The sequence below is a fragment of the Trichosurus vulpecula genome, chromosome 4 (assembly GCF_011100635.1).
Source record: "Trichosurus vulpecula isolate mTriVul1 chromosome 4, mTriVul1.pri, whole genome shotgun sequence".
NCBI lineage: Eukaryota > Metazoa > Chordata > Mammalia > Diprotodontia > Phalangeridae > Trichosurus > Trichosurus vulpecula.
Genome location: NC_050576.1, coordinates 341,167,625 through 341,180,708, shown reverse-complemented (window position 1 = coordinate 341,180,708; position 13,084 = coordinate 341,167,625). Strand labels below are relative to the sequence as shown.

The following is a 13,084-nucleotide window of genomic DNA, read 5'->3' as shown; positions in this document are numbered from 1 at the left end:
TGGTATAGGGGCAGTGCAGAGTCAGGAGCACTGCTGGGAGAGGCATGGAGGGTGGCCGGCCCGGGCATTTACTCAAAATGGAGGAGTGGGCAAGAAGGTGGAATTTTTCGAGGAGGAAGCTGAGGCATAATGGTGAAGCTCACATTGTCAGGAGAGAAGTTAGTATTCTGTTATAGATTCAGACTTTCCCCAGGAGAGCTGGACATTGTGGCCATTCCAAAATCTGCAGTACATATGAAATGAGGCTGAACCTCAGAGCTGACCTCTCTTCTGCTTCTTCCACAGAGGCCTGCTCCACTCTGATGAGTTGAAATAGTTGTGTTGGCACAAATTAGACATGTTCAATACTCAGCCATTGTTCTCTATGTTGGCTTTCTGAATCAGCTTCCTTGCCCTAAAATCACCAAAGAGCTCCGGATGAACTTTAAAGATGAAACCTTGGATTTGTCTCAGAGAGCAGAAAAGAAACTACATCCATTAGCCTGCTTGGCCTTGGGCTGTTGTAATTAAGTTATCACCATATACCCAGATGCAGAATATATGCTTTATTGGGGTGTTGGTGCCCAAGATGAAAGAAAGGGAATTTACTGCTTCTAGAGAAAAGGGCCTGCAGACATAATCACGCTGAGTGTGCATCAGCTTTAAGAGGGAGAAGCATGTGTTTTTAAAACTCTGTATTGACTGCACAGTTGACATCTTGGGTTTTGGGTTTTTTGTTTTTTGTGAGGAGAGAACAAAAAAAGATGAGGAAATGGCAGCTGTGGTTTTATAATCCACTGATTCGCTGACTGACCATTCCCCATTGGTGATAACAAGTAATAAAACTACATCTAGGCTCTCTTAACTTTTCTTACTTTTCATTGTATTTCCTGCACTAAATATTTTTGTATAAAGGATATATTCAGGAAAACAGATCTATTATTTGTACTTTTTAATTTAAAAAAGCCATGCATAACATATTTGGCCCTTTTGTTTGTTTAATGTTCAGGCATTAAACTGTTACAGACCTAAAGCTTTCTTAAATATGGGAAAGACCTCAAAACTGTTTTAGGCAGTTACTGAAGATCTAAGAGACATGCAATGTAACGTAGTTGTTAGAGCTCTGGCTGGCATCAAGGCCCTTTTCTGACCCATGCTGGCTGGGTTACTTTGTTCAAGTCATTTACCTTTCAGAGCTCCAGCCAGAGGTATCGAACACTCAGACACAACATTCCCAAGTGTGGCCTGAACAGATTACAATAAGCTCCTATGTGATTTTAATATGTTTATGTATTCATGAAAAAAAGAAACAAAAAAGCACGTGTGGCTAAGTCAATATTCGTCCCACAGGGATCCTCATGTAGGGTTTAGTGGCCCCCAGTTTCTGTTTGAGCTTGACACCACTGCTCCAGGCAAGACCATAAGTTACTGAGAAGGTGCTGAGTTGCTGAGGGTTCTTCTGCATCAATGAAATCACAGGCCTGTTCCCTACCCCTGTCCTAATAAAGATCCAGAGGCTATACCCTATGCAAGTTACTAAGCCCTTGGGGGAAGAGGGGAGGTAGACAGGAGGAAATAGAAAACTAGAAAATGCAATCTCTGCCTTTTTATCAAGGTGTTTACAATCAAATAAGTACAGAGGGAGAAAATGGTTATGAATTGCAAAATAATATACATGAAGATATGAGCATTCAGAGTAAGGGAACAGAGTGTTGGGTGGGTGGGTGACCTTAAACTTAGATGGTATTATGATTGAGGCAGGTTTGGGTCCAAGAGGGAGAAGAACAGCCCATTCTGAGAATTAACTGATGCCAAGCCAGTGATAATTCCCAGTCACAGTATATAGGGCTATGTAGTGAGGGGGTGGGAGAAAGAAATTAAACGAGTTAGTTTCTAATTTAAGCTTGTCAGCATCATCAAAAAGCATTTGCTAAGTGCTTCTCTCCGTGGTGCTATGCTTGAGAACTTAATTCATTGTCTGTGCATATGAGGAAGTAAATGGCTTTCTCTGTATCTTTGGAGGGGCAGTAATGGTGTTTATCAGTCACTTAATGAATTAACCCTCAGTGGTCCTGATTGGTTTATAGCAGGCAATAAACAGGTGTCCAGTGCTCCAAAGAAACAAGGATAAGTCTAAGGAAAATCAGTCTTTAAGCCTAAAAGAACTGCCCGTTACTCTGTCTCCCCTTCTTATCTTTGCTCATTTCTTTGATCATTTAAGGGATTTGTACTCCTTGAGTGGGGGAGGGAAGGAGGAAAGAGGCAAGAAAGAAACCATATTAGTAGGAGATAGGGACTGATTAGGAGAATTAGCAATATTAGGTACAGAAGAGGACAGCATAACTTTTGTGAGCCTACTGTAATTTTTAACAAATAGCTTTGGAATACTTTAAGGCTTTTGCTGGTGGTAGAGCTATTTTCACAAATTTTGACCATATATAATCAAAGAGAGGAATGGGGAGGGGGAGACATGAGAAGCATCTGTTAAGTATTTGAGAAGATTTCATGTGTAAGAGCAGTGGGAGGAAGTTCAGAGGTTCATAGAATCTAAGTTTAGAGTTAGAATGACCTCTGAAGTCCAAGGAGGTTCAGTGACTTGTCCAAGGTAGAGGCAGTCTATATAGTCTCATTTAAGCTTTAGGTAAGAAAAAAAATTGCTAATAGAACTATAGAAAGTGCAGGGTCCTGCCTCCTGCCTTAGTGGGCTGCTCACTAAAAGTTTTCAAGCAAATACTAGGTGGTCATTTGCTGGGGTTGTTGTAGAGAGAGCCTTGTTGAGGTACAGTTCTATGTAGAGCAAAGGTCTGAGAACTTGTTATTTTTAATAATTTAATAACTATGTCAAAATAATAGGTTTCCTTTATGATTCTATATATTTTATTTTATGCATTTAAAAAACATCATTCTGAGACAGAGGTCATAAGCTTTGCCAGATTGCCAGAGCGGGGAGTCCAGAACACAAAAAAAGGTTGAAGTCCAACACCTGGTCTAGATGGCCTCTGAGGGTCCTTCCAACTCCGAGATTCAGTGAATGTGTAACTCTACCAGGGTCCAGAACTTAGTTTTCAGCTTAACATAGGATTAGACCCCAGAAAGTCAGCTTATAGATGTTACAAATGTCTCATTTGTTTAAAGGAAAACGTCCCTATTCTTTTCTCCCTCCCTCCCCCCACCATCATGATTTCATTGATGCACGGAGCAACTATTAAAAACCTTCATCTTTCATTGCAGATCAATACCTTCTTTGTAATTTATAGGTTTAGAGAATTTCATGGGGTTAGCAAGAGATTGACTTAACTAACTAGCTCATGGTCACACAACCAGGGCCTATCAGAGGAAGAATTTGAACCTTGGTCTTCTGCCTCAAGGGGACAATTCTCTTTTTTCTAGGCCATGCTGACTATCACACTTGGGGGGGGTGGAAGAAAAAAAGTAAAATTTGGAAAGTTATCTTTTTGTTTATTTAAAACCATACCGTTGGAAATAAGTACTCCAAATCTTGAATTTCTCCTCTTGCTAAGAGTGTTTTGTTTGGTATTTAAAGAACTTCATAAGATCGAAAGAGGAAAGCATATTAATTGAATGTTTTGTGTCACAGGATCTTAGATTTAGAGTTGAAAAGAATCTCCGTGGTGATCTAATCTAACTCTTCTTAAACTGGAGGTCATGACCTTATATGGGGTTGAAAAAAGTTTGGCAACAGTAAAAGGTTTCTGAATATGCAATGACCAAAAGTTGATTGAAAATCAAATGTGTAATGAATCCAAGGTGTTTCTGGCAGCACTTGCCTGCATTGCATCATGCGACTTCATTGCAGCCTTGGTTCCGAACAATGCATGTGAACTTTGCACTGAGCATGTCCTCAGGCCACACAACACCAAGGAATGCTGCAGAAAATCGAAAGGTGGGGTGGAAAAAGTTTAAGAAGCCCTGAATCCAACCTCTTCACTTCAATTTTGAGGAAATTGAGGCCCAAGGAGGCTTCAGTTTGTCCAACTGTCAGATTCAAGATTTGAATATAGGTCCAGTCACTCTAGATCAGATGTTCTTCCTGAGTCCAACATCTTCATTTTACAGACAAGGCAACTGAGACACAGAAAAATGTGAAGAGTCACTCAGGCAGAGTCACATCCCTGTTGACAGTTTCATAGGTGGTAGATCTTCTGATGCAAAATCCAGTCCTCTTTATGCTCTGCCTTGCCTCCTGAAGACTTTGATTGCAGTTCATTGGGGCAATCATAGGGTTTTAGATGGAGAGCTAAAAAGGTACCTAGAGGTCATCTAGACCAAGGGCAGAGAACCTGCAACTTCGGGGCCACGTGCAGCCTTCTAGGTACTCAAGTGTGGCCCTTTGACTGAGTCTAAGTTTACAGAACAAATTCTTTTATTAAGGGGATTTGTTCTGTGAAGTTTGGATTCAGTCAAAGGGCTGCACTTGAGGACCTAGAGGCCCACATGTGGTCTCAAGGCTGCAGATTCCCTGCCCCTGATCTAGACCAACCCCCTTCCTTTTACAGGAGAGGGGGAGTGATTTACCTAATATCATACAGCTAGTTGGGCAGCAAGGAATATTGTCTATTGGATAGATCTCTGGAAAACTTTTTCTGTAAACAAATGAAAAAAAAGAGCTAATCTTGTTGCTTAAAGGAAAAAGAACAATTCAGTACTAATTTTGCTGATATATGCACATGGTTAATATTGTGACGCTTTAAGTCACATTGAAAAACAAGAAAACAAACAAACATGGCTTTGCCATTATGACATTCCCTTAATAACCCTGTGCTAATGAACATCACGTCGCAGTTTTCTTCTCCCTCAGTAGGAGATGTGCTCTGTATTTTGGGAATATGAATAAAATATGTCCTGTTAAATCTCCAAAAGCAATTCTCAGTGGTGATTTTACATTGATGGCTTCGTTTGTGAGGACCCGATTCTCACAGGTAGTTTTCTGATGTCTCAAAAACATCACTTACTCTGGCTATTTCAAGAGCACTTAGTCATCACTTGTGCTTTATTATGTTTCACTTTCTTTCCTTAGGCAAATAAGAAACTAAAATTGGAAAATGGTGGCCTTATGAGGGAGAATTTGCGGTTGAAGGCTGAAGTTGATAACAGATCACCCCAAAAGTATGTATTTTATTTACAAAACATGTTTCAGCATTTGCTGAAGCCAGGAATAATGTTGCCACTAGGAGCTTTAGGTTATATAAGGTGGTTTGCCCATTTTCTTACTTGATCCTCACAACAGCAAGAGGCATAAGCATGACTTGAAAGGACCCGTTGAGTGACCCCAATTCATCTTAGTCCATCTCATACTCTGTTTTGTCTTAGGAGATGGTCGTTTTGAATTGCTGTGAGAAAATTCATCACCTGATTGGCTAACTTTGTGGTGATAAAGGTCCAAGTCACCTTTTTGGATACTGAGTCTCAGGGAGATTAAATGGTTTGCCCCAGGTATCCGAGCTAAAAGGAGTCTCACGCAGGTCTTCATCCTGCAAATCTAGAACTCTTTTTCACTCAGCTCATGGCCATTCTGGCATATTTGCAAGCGTGTTTGACTCTTGATTTTTAATTAGAACATGCATGTTTATCGTAATATTACTGTCTAATATCCAAATGCATGCACTCTGATTAGTAAAATCCTACTCTTAGCCAAAAACTTTTGGCTGGCCTATTGCCACTACTTATATTTTTTAACAAGTATAATTAACTAAAATAAACCTCCTACCAATAGGTGATATCTGAATATACTGCCATCAAGGGGGTAAACTTTTTCTGTTTTATATTTTAAGTATATAATACCAGAGCACAGGCAAGCACCTGCAATACTTTCTGAGACAGGATGTAGAGAACAACTCATCAGATTTGGGACTGATTTTACACTCTAGATTTAGCTGCTCTTCCTTCATAACATACTGCCCCATGTATCATATAGCTAGATGACATAAAATATGGTAAATAACAGAAGAATTCCTTACCTGGCCCTTAATTTTCTATTTTAAATGGTGATGGGGAAATCAGGACTGAAAAGTTTAAGGAGGAGAGAAAGAATAGAGACAGGAGAGCACTTTCTGCTACTTGTTTTCATGAGGGTCTCTTAGTGCTTTTAGGAAGGAAGTTTCAAGGGAGAGGCTACTGAGCTCCCAGAAATCAGGTGCCATCTCTGAGGTTAGCAGGCCAGGACTCCTGACGCTCTGCTAACCACCAGCATTCACTTCTCCCCATTAGGAAAAAAGACAAGGCAGTAGACGGGAGACAAAGCAAATTTATCCCGCCAGAAATAGCCCAGCTTGTCAGCTGGAGAAGAGAAAGTGTTGCCTCCAGGAAAGCCAAGTGTGGTATCAGGAAATGGCAGAAGGGAGCCGTAATTATCCACGGCCAAGCTCAATTATCAGTAGAGACAGGAGGAGAGCTTTTACTTTTAAATAGTTCCTTCCCTTCCACTCCCCATCTCCATTTTTCTTCCACTCAGTTGGGATAACGTCCCACTTTGACAAATGAGTGAAATAAGCTTAGGAAATGTTGTTGTTGTGTGGTGGCTTGGATCTCAGTGATGATCATTGATTGGCAGTGCTCTCCTTCAGTCAAAGTAATGGCTGTCCATTAGCTACTTCCCACAGCACGCTGAATGGAACTCAAGCTATTTTGCAGCTTTCATTCCTTGAAAAGTTGCCCACCAAATATTTAAGATCTAATGCCAGCCATGAGAACTGTGTCTTTTAAATACCTATGGCTTTAACTTGATAAATTACTAAGAATCAGAAGAATCTCACCTGAAGGAAATCTGGCCATGCCTTTTAAATAGCCAAGTAGTCATTGAACCAAACACAACAGAAGTACTTTGAATTTCCTTTCTCCCTCCCTTCCTCTTAATGTGACATGTCTCACTAGAAACGTGACTTGAACTCAACAGTATTGCAGATCAATTTGCAATGCATTGAGGTATTAAATGCATTGCATTTGATTTATAGCCTTGTTTACTCTGCATCTCCAAACCTACTGGGATTCGGAGAAGCAGCTGACCACAGCTGAAAATACCCAGGTCTGGTTCATTTGAGGAGAGAATTCTCTTTTTGTATGGTCAAGAACAACAAGATAAAAATGCCATTCCTTCCTTGGGATGTCTAAGAGGGTCTTTTTTTAAACTGAACAAAAAATACTCAAATTGTTCCTTTTATGTGTCTATGCAATGAGTGTCTCCTAAGCCATCATCTGGGCCTCTTTTCTCTTGGTTATGGGTCTGGGTGTGAAGTTTTGGTTTTGATTGCTGATTTTGCAACATCTTACCTGTTGAACCTTAAATGTTCTTCCATTTCCAGAAGAGGAAGCTTAAGAAAATTAAAATTAGAGATGATAAATTTAAAAGGAGGATATGACCTTGAAAGATTTAAGTACAAACATTCCTTTAAAGTAGAGGTTCTTAACCTAGGACCCATACACCCCAACGGGGTCTGTAAACTTGGATGGGAAAAAAACTCTGCATCTTTAGTTCTGCTTTCATTTAATTTCTTTTGTAATTCTATGTATTTTATATATTTCAAAACATTAGTCTGAGGAGGCGTCAGTAGACTTCACAAGACTACCAAAAAATAGATTAAAACACAAAAAACATTAAGAATCCTTGCTTTAAAGAAACCAAAGTTAATACTATATCACAAAAAAGAGACTGGATCCTCCTCCACTTTGGATGCTGCTATATGAAGAGAAATTAAAGCTTTAATACACATAAATTTACTTTATTCAGGGATATGCTTTCAGTAAAGCAGTTTTCTTAGACACATCTTAAATGAGTAGAGTGATCTTACCATTTCCTCTAGAGGAAGAATGTCTTAAGAGGAAAGAGAGTGAATGAATTCCATCCAGTGATGGAAATAGAACCAGCCTTTGTTTATCTGAATAGATTAAGCTGGGCAGAGGTATAGGTCATTAAAGGCAGCAGGTGATTATTCCCAAATTACTGTTTTCAAGCTTTCATACATACACACACACACACACACACACACATACATAAGATAGATTGACTTGTGATCAAGAGGTTGTTTCATGTGCCTATTCATGGTTCAGATTCAAGTTCTTCTCTGAAGCTTATTAAGAGAAGCTCTTAAGGGTCAGGGAACATGCTTTAACTTTTGAGATAGATGTCCAGGAAGAAAACACTGCCCTTCTAAATAAGGCACCATGTTTTGGGTGCCTGTCACTGTACAGTGCTATACACTATGTGGGGAATGGGTAAAACAAAGTATAAGACTTGATTCTTGATCTCAAGGAACTTAGATTCAGATGATGAGAGAAGTATATGTTGTTTATCTCCAATGGAATACAAACTCCTTGAGGTCAGGGATTGTTTCATTTTTTGTCTTTGTATCCCAAACACTTAGGTGTCAGGCATGTAGGAAGCACAGATAAGTGCTTGTTGATTGTTAAAATACATGAAATAACATCCCTGAGAAAATTTCTTTGGGTGGACTAAAAGTGGTCTATAGAGACTTTTGATTTCATAAGTCTATGTGGATTCCTAGAAAGTGCGTATTGAATTTCATTCATAATTGACAATAAATAAGTGCTAAATTATATAATGTCAACTACAGTAGAAGGTCAGAGAAAGGAAAATACGGAATGAAAGAGTCTGAAAAGGTTTCATGGAGGAAGTAAGAATTGACCTGAACTTCAAAGGTTGAGTAAGATTTAGATAAGTAGAAAAGGACAGAATCAATGTCCCAGAGCCTCAGTTTCTTTATCTGTAAAATAAGGGGGTGTAAGGGACTTCAGAAAAAGACATATTTAGCCCCACACCCTTATTTTACAGGCAGAGAAACTGAGGCCCAGGGGCATTGAGTGACTTGCCCAAAAGTTACGTATTTATTAAGCATCAGAAGTGGTATTTGAACTCAGGCCTTCTGATTACAGAATCAGAGTTCTTTCTATTTTAACATGATCCCCTACCCTAATAGCAAACTGTTGGTGAAACCTATGTAGCTTATTCATCATATTTCTTCTTTTTTTGTTTGTTTTATGCCCATTCCATGCTGGAATTCAGTAATACTACTTCCTTTTTAAAAAATAATTTTAAAAATTATTATTTGGGTTTAACATTCTTTTTAAATTTTGAATTCCAAATTCTCTACCTCTCTCCCACTGCTCTCTCATCCATTGAAAAGGCAAGCAATATGATATCAATTAGCCATATTTTAAAAAAAGAAAAACAAAGAAAGTGAGAAAATTATACTGCAGTTTACACTCAGTTAATCAGTTCTCTCTCCCGATAGCATTTTTTTCATCACGAGTCCTTTGGAATTATCTTAGATCATTGTATTGATCAGAGTAGCCAAGACTTTCACAGTTGATCATCATTTCATCATTACAACAGTGCTGTTACTGTGTACAGTGATATCCTGGTTCTTCTCACTTCACTTTGCGTCAGTTCATGTAGGTCTCGCCATGCTTTTCTGAAACTGCCCCCCCTCATCATTTCTTATAGCACAGTAGTACACCATTACAATCATGTCACAAGTTGTTATCTTCTCAGTTTTCTATTCTTTGCCACCAAAAAAAGAGCTGCTATAAATGTTTTTGTACATATAGATGCTTTTCCTTTTTCTTTGATCTCTTCGGGATACAAACTTAGTGTTATTGCTGGGTCAAAGGGTGTACCTATTTGCCCTCATCTCTTCTAGCATTTGTCATTTCTGATAGCTGTGAGATAGTGCCTCAGGGTTGGTTTAATTTGCATTTCTCTAATCAGTAGTGATTTAGAGAATTTTTTCATATGACTATAGATAGTTTTGATTTCTTCTGGAAATGGCTTATTTATATCATTTAACCATTTATCAATTGAGGATTGGCTGTTATTCTTAGAAATTTGACTCAGTTACCTATATATTTAAGAAATGAAGCCTTTATCAGAAAATTCACTGTACAATTTTTTTTATATTACTTCATCACTTGTCTATGGTACATTTTTAGCAAAATGTAGTTTCCGTGATTATCTCTTTTAATTAAGTCTATTTTTGCTTTTTGCTTTGTCTGAGATCATGATTGTTACTCTGGTCTTTTTTACTTTATCTGAAACATAATAAAATCAGTTCCAGCCCTTTACTTTAAACTGTATATGTGTCTTTCCACTTCAAGTGTGATCATTGCTAACAACACGTTCTGGTTTCTAATCCATTCTGCTATTCACTTCCATTTTTCAGGTGACCTCATCCAATTCACATACAGTTATGATAACTGACTGTTTTTCCTTCCATCCTATTATCTTCTGTTTATCATTTTCTCTCTCTCTTTTTAGCCTGTTCATCCTCAAAAGTCTGTTTTTCTTCTGACCACTGCCTCCCTTAATCTGTCCCCCTTAATTCCCCCAATTTCTCTTATCCCCTTTCCCTATTGGTTTTTAAATTTCCATACCCCACTGATGAGAGTAGGGTTCAAACATTGCCCCCCTGCTGCCCATTTTCCTCTTCACTAAAAAAGCTCTTCATTGTGGGCCTCTTTTATGTGAGAAAATTTTCCCTGTTCTCCCTCTCCTTTTCCTCTTCTACCCCTTCCCCCCCTTTTTTTTTTTTGAGATCATCCCAGCATAAGTGACTCATGCATATGCCCTTTGTCTATGTGGATTCTCTTTAATTATCATAATACTGATACAGTTCTTAGGAATTACATGTACCATCTTGCATATAGGAACTTAAACAGTTTAATTTTATTGAGTCCCTTATGATTACTCTTTCATGTTTCCCATTTTATACTTCTCTTCAGTCTTGTATCTGGACGTCACATTTTCTATTCAGCTCTGGTCTTTTCACCAAGAATGCTTGGAAGTCTTCTGTTTCATTAATTGTCCTTTTTTTTACCCTGAAGGACTATACTTTGTTTTGCTGGATAGGTTATTCTTGGTTGTAATCCTAGTTCCTTTGCCTTCCAGAATATCATATTCCAAGCCTTCCACTCTTTTAATGTGGGAGCTGCTAAATCTTATGTGTTTCTGACTGTGGCTTCATGGTATTTGGATGTAGCTTCATTGGTATTTTCTTTCTGGCTGCTTGTAATATTTTCTCTTTCACCTGGAAGCTCTGCAATTGGTCTATGATATTCCTGGAAGTTTTCATTTTGAGATCTTTCAGAAGGTGATGGGTGAATTCTTTGAATTTCCATTTTACCCTCTGGATCTAAGATCTTAGGGCAGTTTTCCTTTATAATTTTTTAAAATAGGATGTCTAGGCTCTTTTTTCGATCAGGCTTTCCTACAGTCTAATAATTCCTAAATTATTTCTCCTCAATTTATTTTCTGGGTCAGTTGCTTTTCTGATAATATAGTTGACATTTTTTTCTAGTTTTTTATTCTTTTGACTATGTTTTATTGTTTCTTGATGTCTTGTGGAGTCATTAGCTTCCACTTGCCCGTTTCTAATTTAAGGAATTATTTTCTTCAGTGAGCTTTTGTATCTCCTTTTCCAATTGGCCTAGTCTTCTTTTTAAGTTTACTTCAGTGAATTTTTGTGCCTCTTTTTACCAAGTTGTTAATTCTCTTTTCATGATTTTCTTGCATCACTCTCATTTCTTTCCCAATTTTTTTCTCCACTGTTCTGACCTCTTTTTTTTAACTCTTCCAGAAATGCTTGTTGGCTTTGAGTCCAGTTAGCCTTTGTCTTTGAGACTTTACTTGTAGCTGTTTTCATATTAGTGTCTTCTCCTGAGTTTGTCTTCCTTGTCACTGTAGTAGCTTTTTATGGTAAAATTCTTTTTGTTGTTGTCGTTTGCTCGTTTTTCCAACCTATTTCTTGGCTTTGAACTTTTTGTTAAAGTTGAGCTTGGCTTGCCCAGGGGTAGAGAAGCACTGTCTCAAACTTCAGGCTTTTTCATGCTGCTGTTTTCAGAGCTAGTTCTGGGAAGTCTGCAAATTTTGGGTGCTTCCAAAGTGCTTCTGTCTAGGGAGAGGTGTGGTCACTGGTTTCCTGGTCTTCACCCAGGATCAGCCTCTGTAGTAACAAGTACTGTTACTTCTCTTGACTCTGGAAATGTGACCTTGTGCCTTGCTCTGTTGTGACCCCAAGTGCTAGCCATGTTCCCAGCCTTCAGCTGGGTCCCCTGCTCCCTTGTGAATGACCAGAACTGTGACCCAGGACTTAGAGGCAATAGAGTTGCCATTCAGCTCCATCTATACCCAATGCCCACAAAGATTCCCCTATCATCTCTTTCTGACTAGTTGTCCAACTCCCTTACTTTCTCTGGGCTGAGAGCTCCAGAAACTTGCTGCTGCTGCCGCTGCGACTGCTGTCGTAGGTATCTCCAGGGCTGGCATCATGCTCCAACCGGCCCCCAGCCAGATGTCACAGTCCTCTCGGGCCAACCTCCTAAGTTGTCTTAGGCTGGGAAAGTGTCCCACTCTGCCCTTTTGTTGGCTCTGCCACTCCCAAATTTGAGGTGTTATTTTGAAGTTGTTCAGAGGGGAATGTTGGGAGAGTTCACCTGGGTTGCTGCCTCTAATTTGCCATCTTGGTTCCATCACCACTTCATTTTTAAAGTGCAGTTTTTGAAATACTTTATTTTGACATAACAGATACTTCCCAATAAACACTTAAATCAACTCTACAGAAACTACATTACCTGAAAACAGTTACACAAACCTGCCTAATAGAGCAACACTGCTCCTCCATTTGACCCTTGCTTTGACCAAGCCCCTCACACTTTGGCTGTCTGGCTCTTACCTGGGGAGGTTGGAACATTTATGTAGCTCTGCTTCACCACATCATCTCCAGCTTAATTATTCTGGGCTTTACTTAGTTATGTGTATGGCCAGCAATCTTGCATATTCAGATAGTGTCTTGTCTTTGAAATATCTCTTTTTTTAAACTTTTTTTTATTTAGTTTTCAGCATTGATTTTCACAAGAGTTTGAATTACAAATTTTCTCCACATTTCTACTCTCCCCCCCCCCCACTCCAAGATGGTGTGTATTCTGGTTGCCCTGTTCCCTAGTCAGCCCTCCCTTCTGTTACCCCACTCCCCTTCCATGCCCTTTTCCCTTCCTTTATTGTAGGGCAAGATAAATTTCTATGCCCCATTGCCTGTGTATCTTATTTTCTAGTTGCATGCAAAAACTTTTTTTTTGT

At 39.0% G+C, this 13,084-nt stretch overlaps 1 protein-coding gene across 1 annotated transcript in view; it reads left to right on the top strand.

Moving 5' to 3' along the window:
* OBI1 (ORC ubiquitin ligase 1) overlaps positions 1-13,084 on the top strand; it is a 48,587-nt gene that overhangs the window by 18,006 nt on the left and 17,497 nt on the right. The window contains exon 5 of the mRNA XM_036758322.1: positions 5,018-5,106. Within this exon, the coding sequence (XP_036614217.1) occupies positions 5,018-5,106 (89 nt within the window). The remainder of the gene's footprint in view (positions 1-5,017; positions 5,107-13,084) is intronic.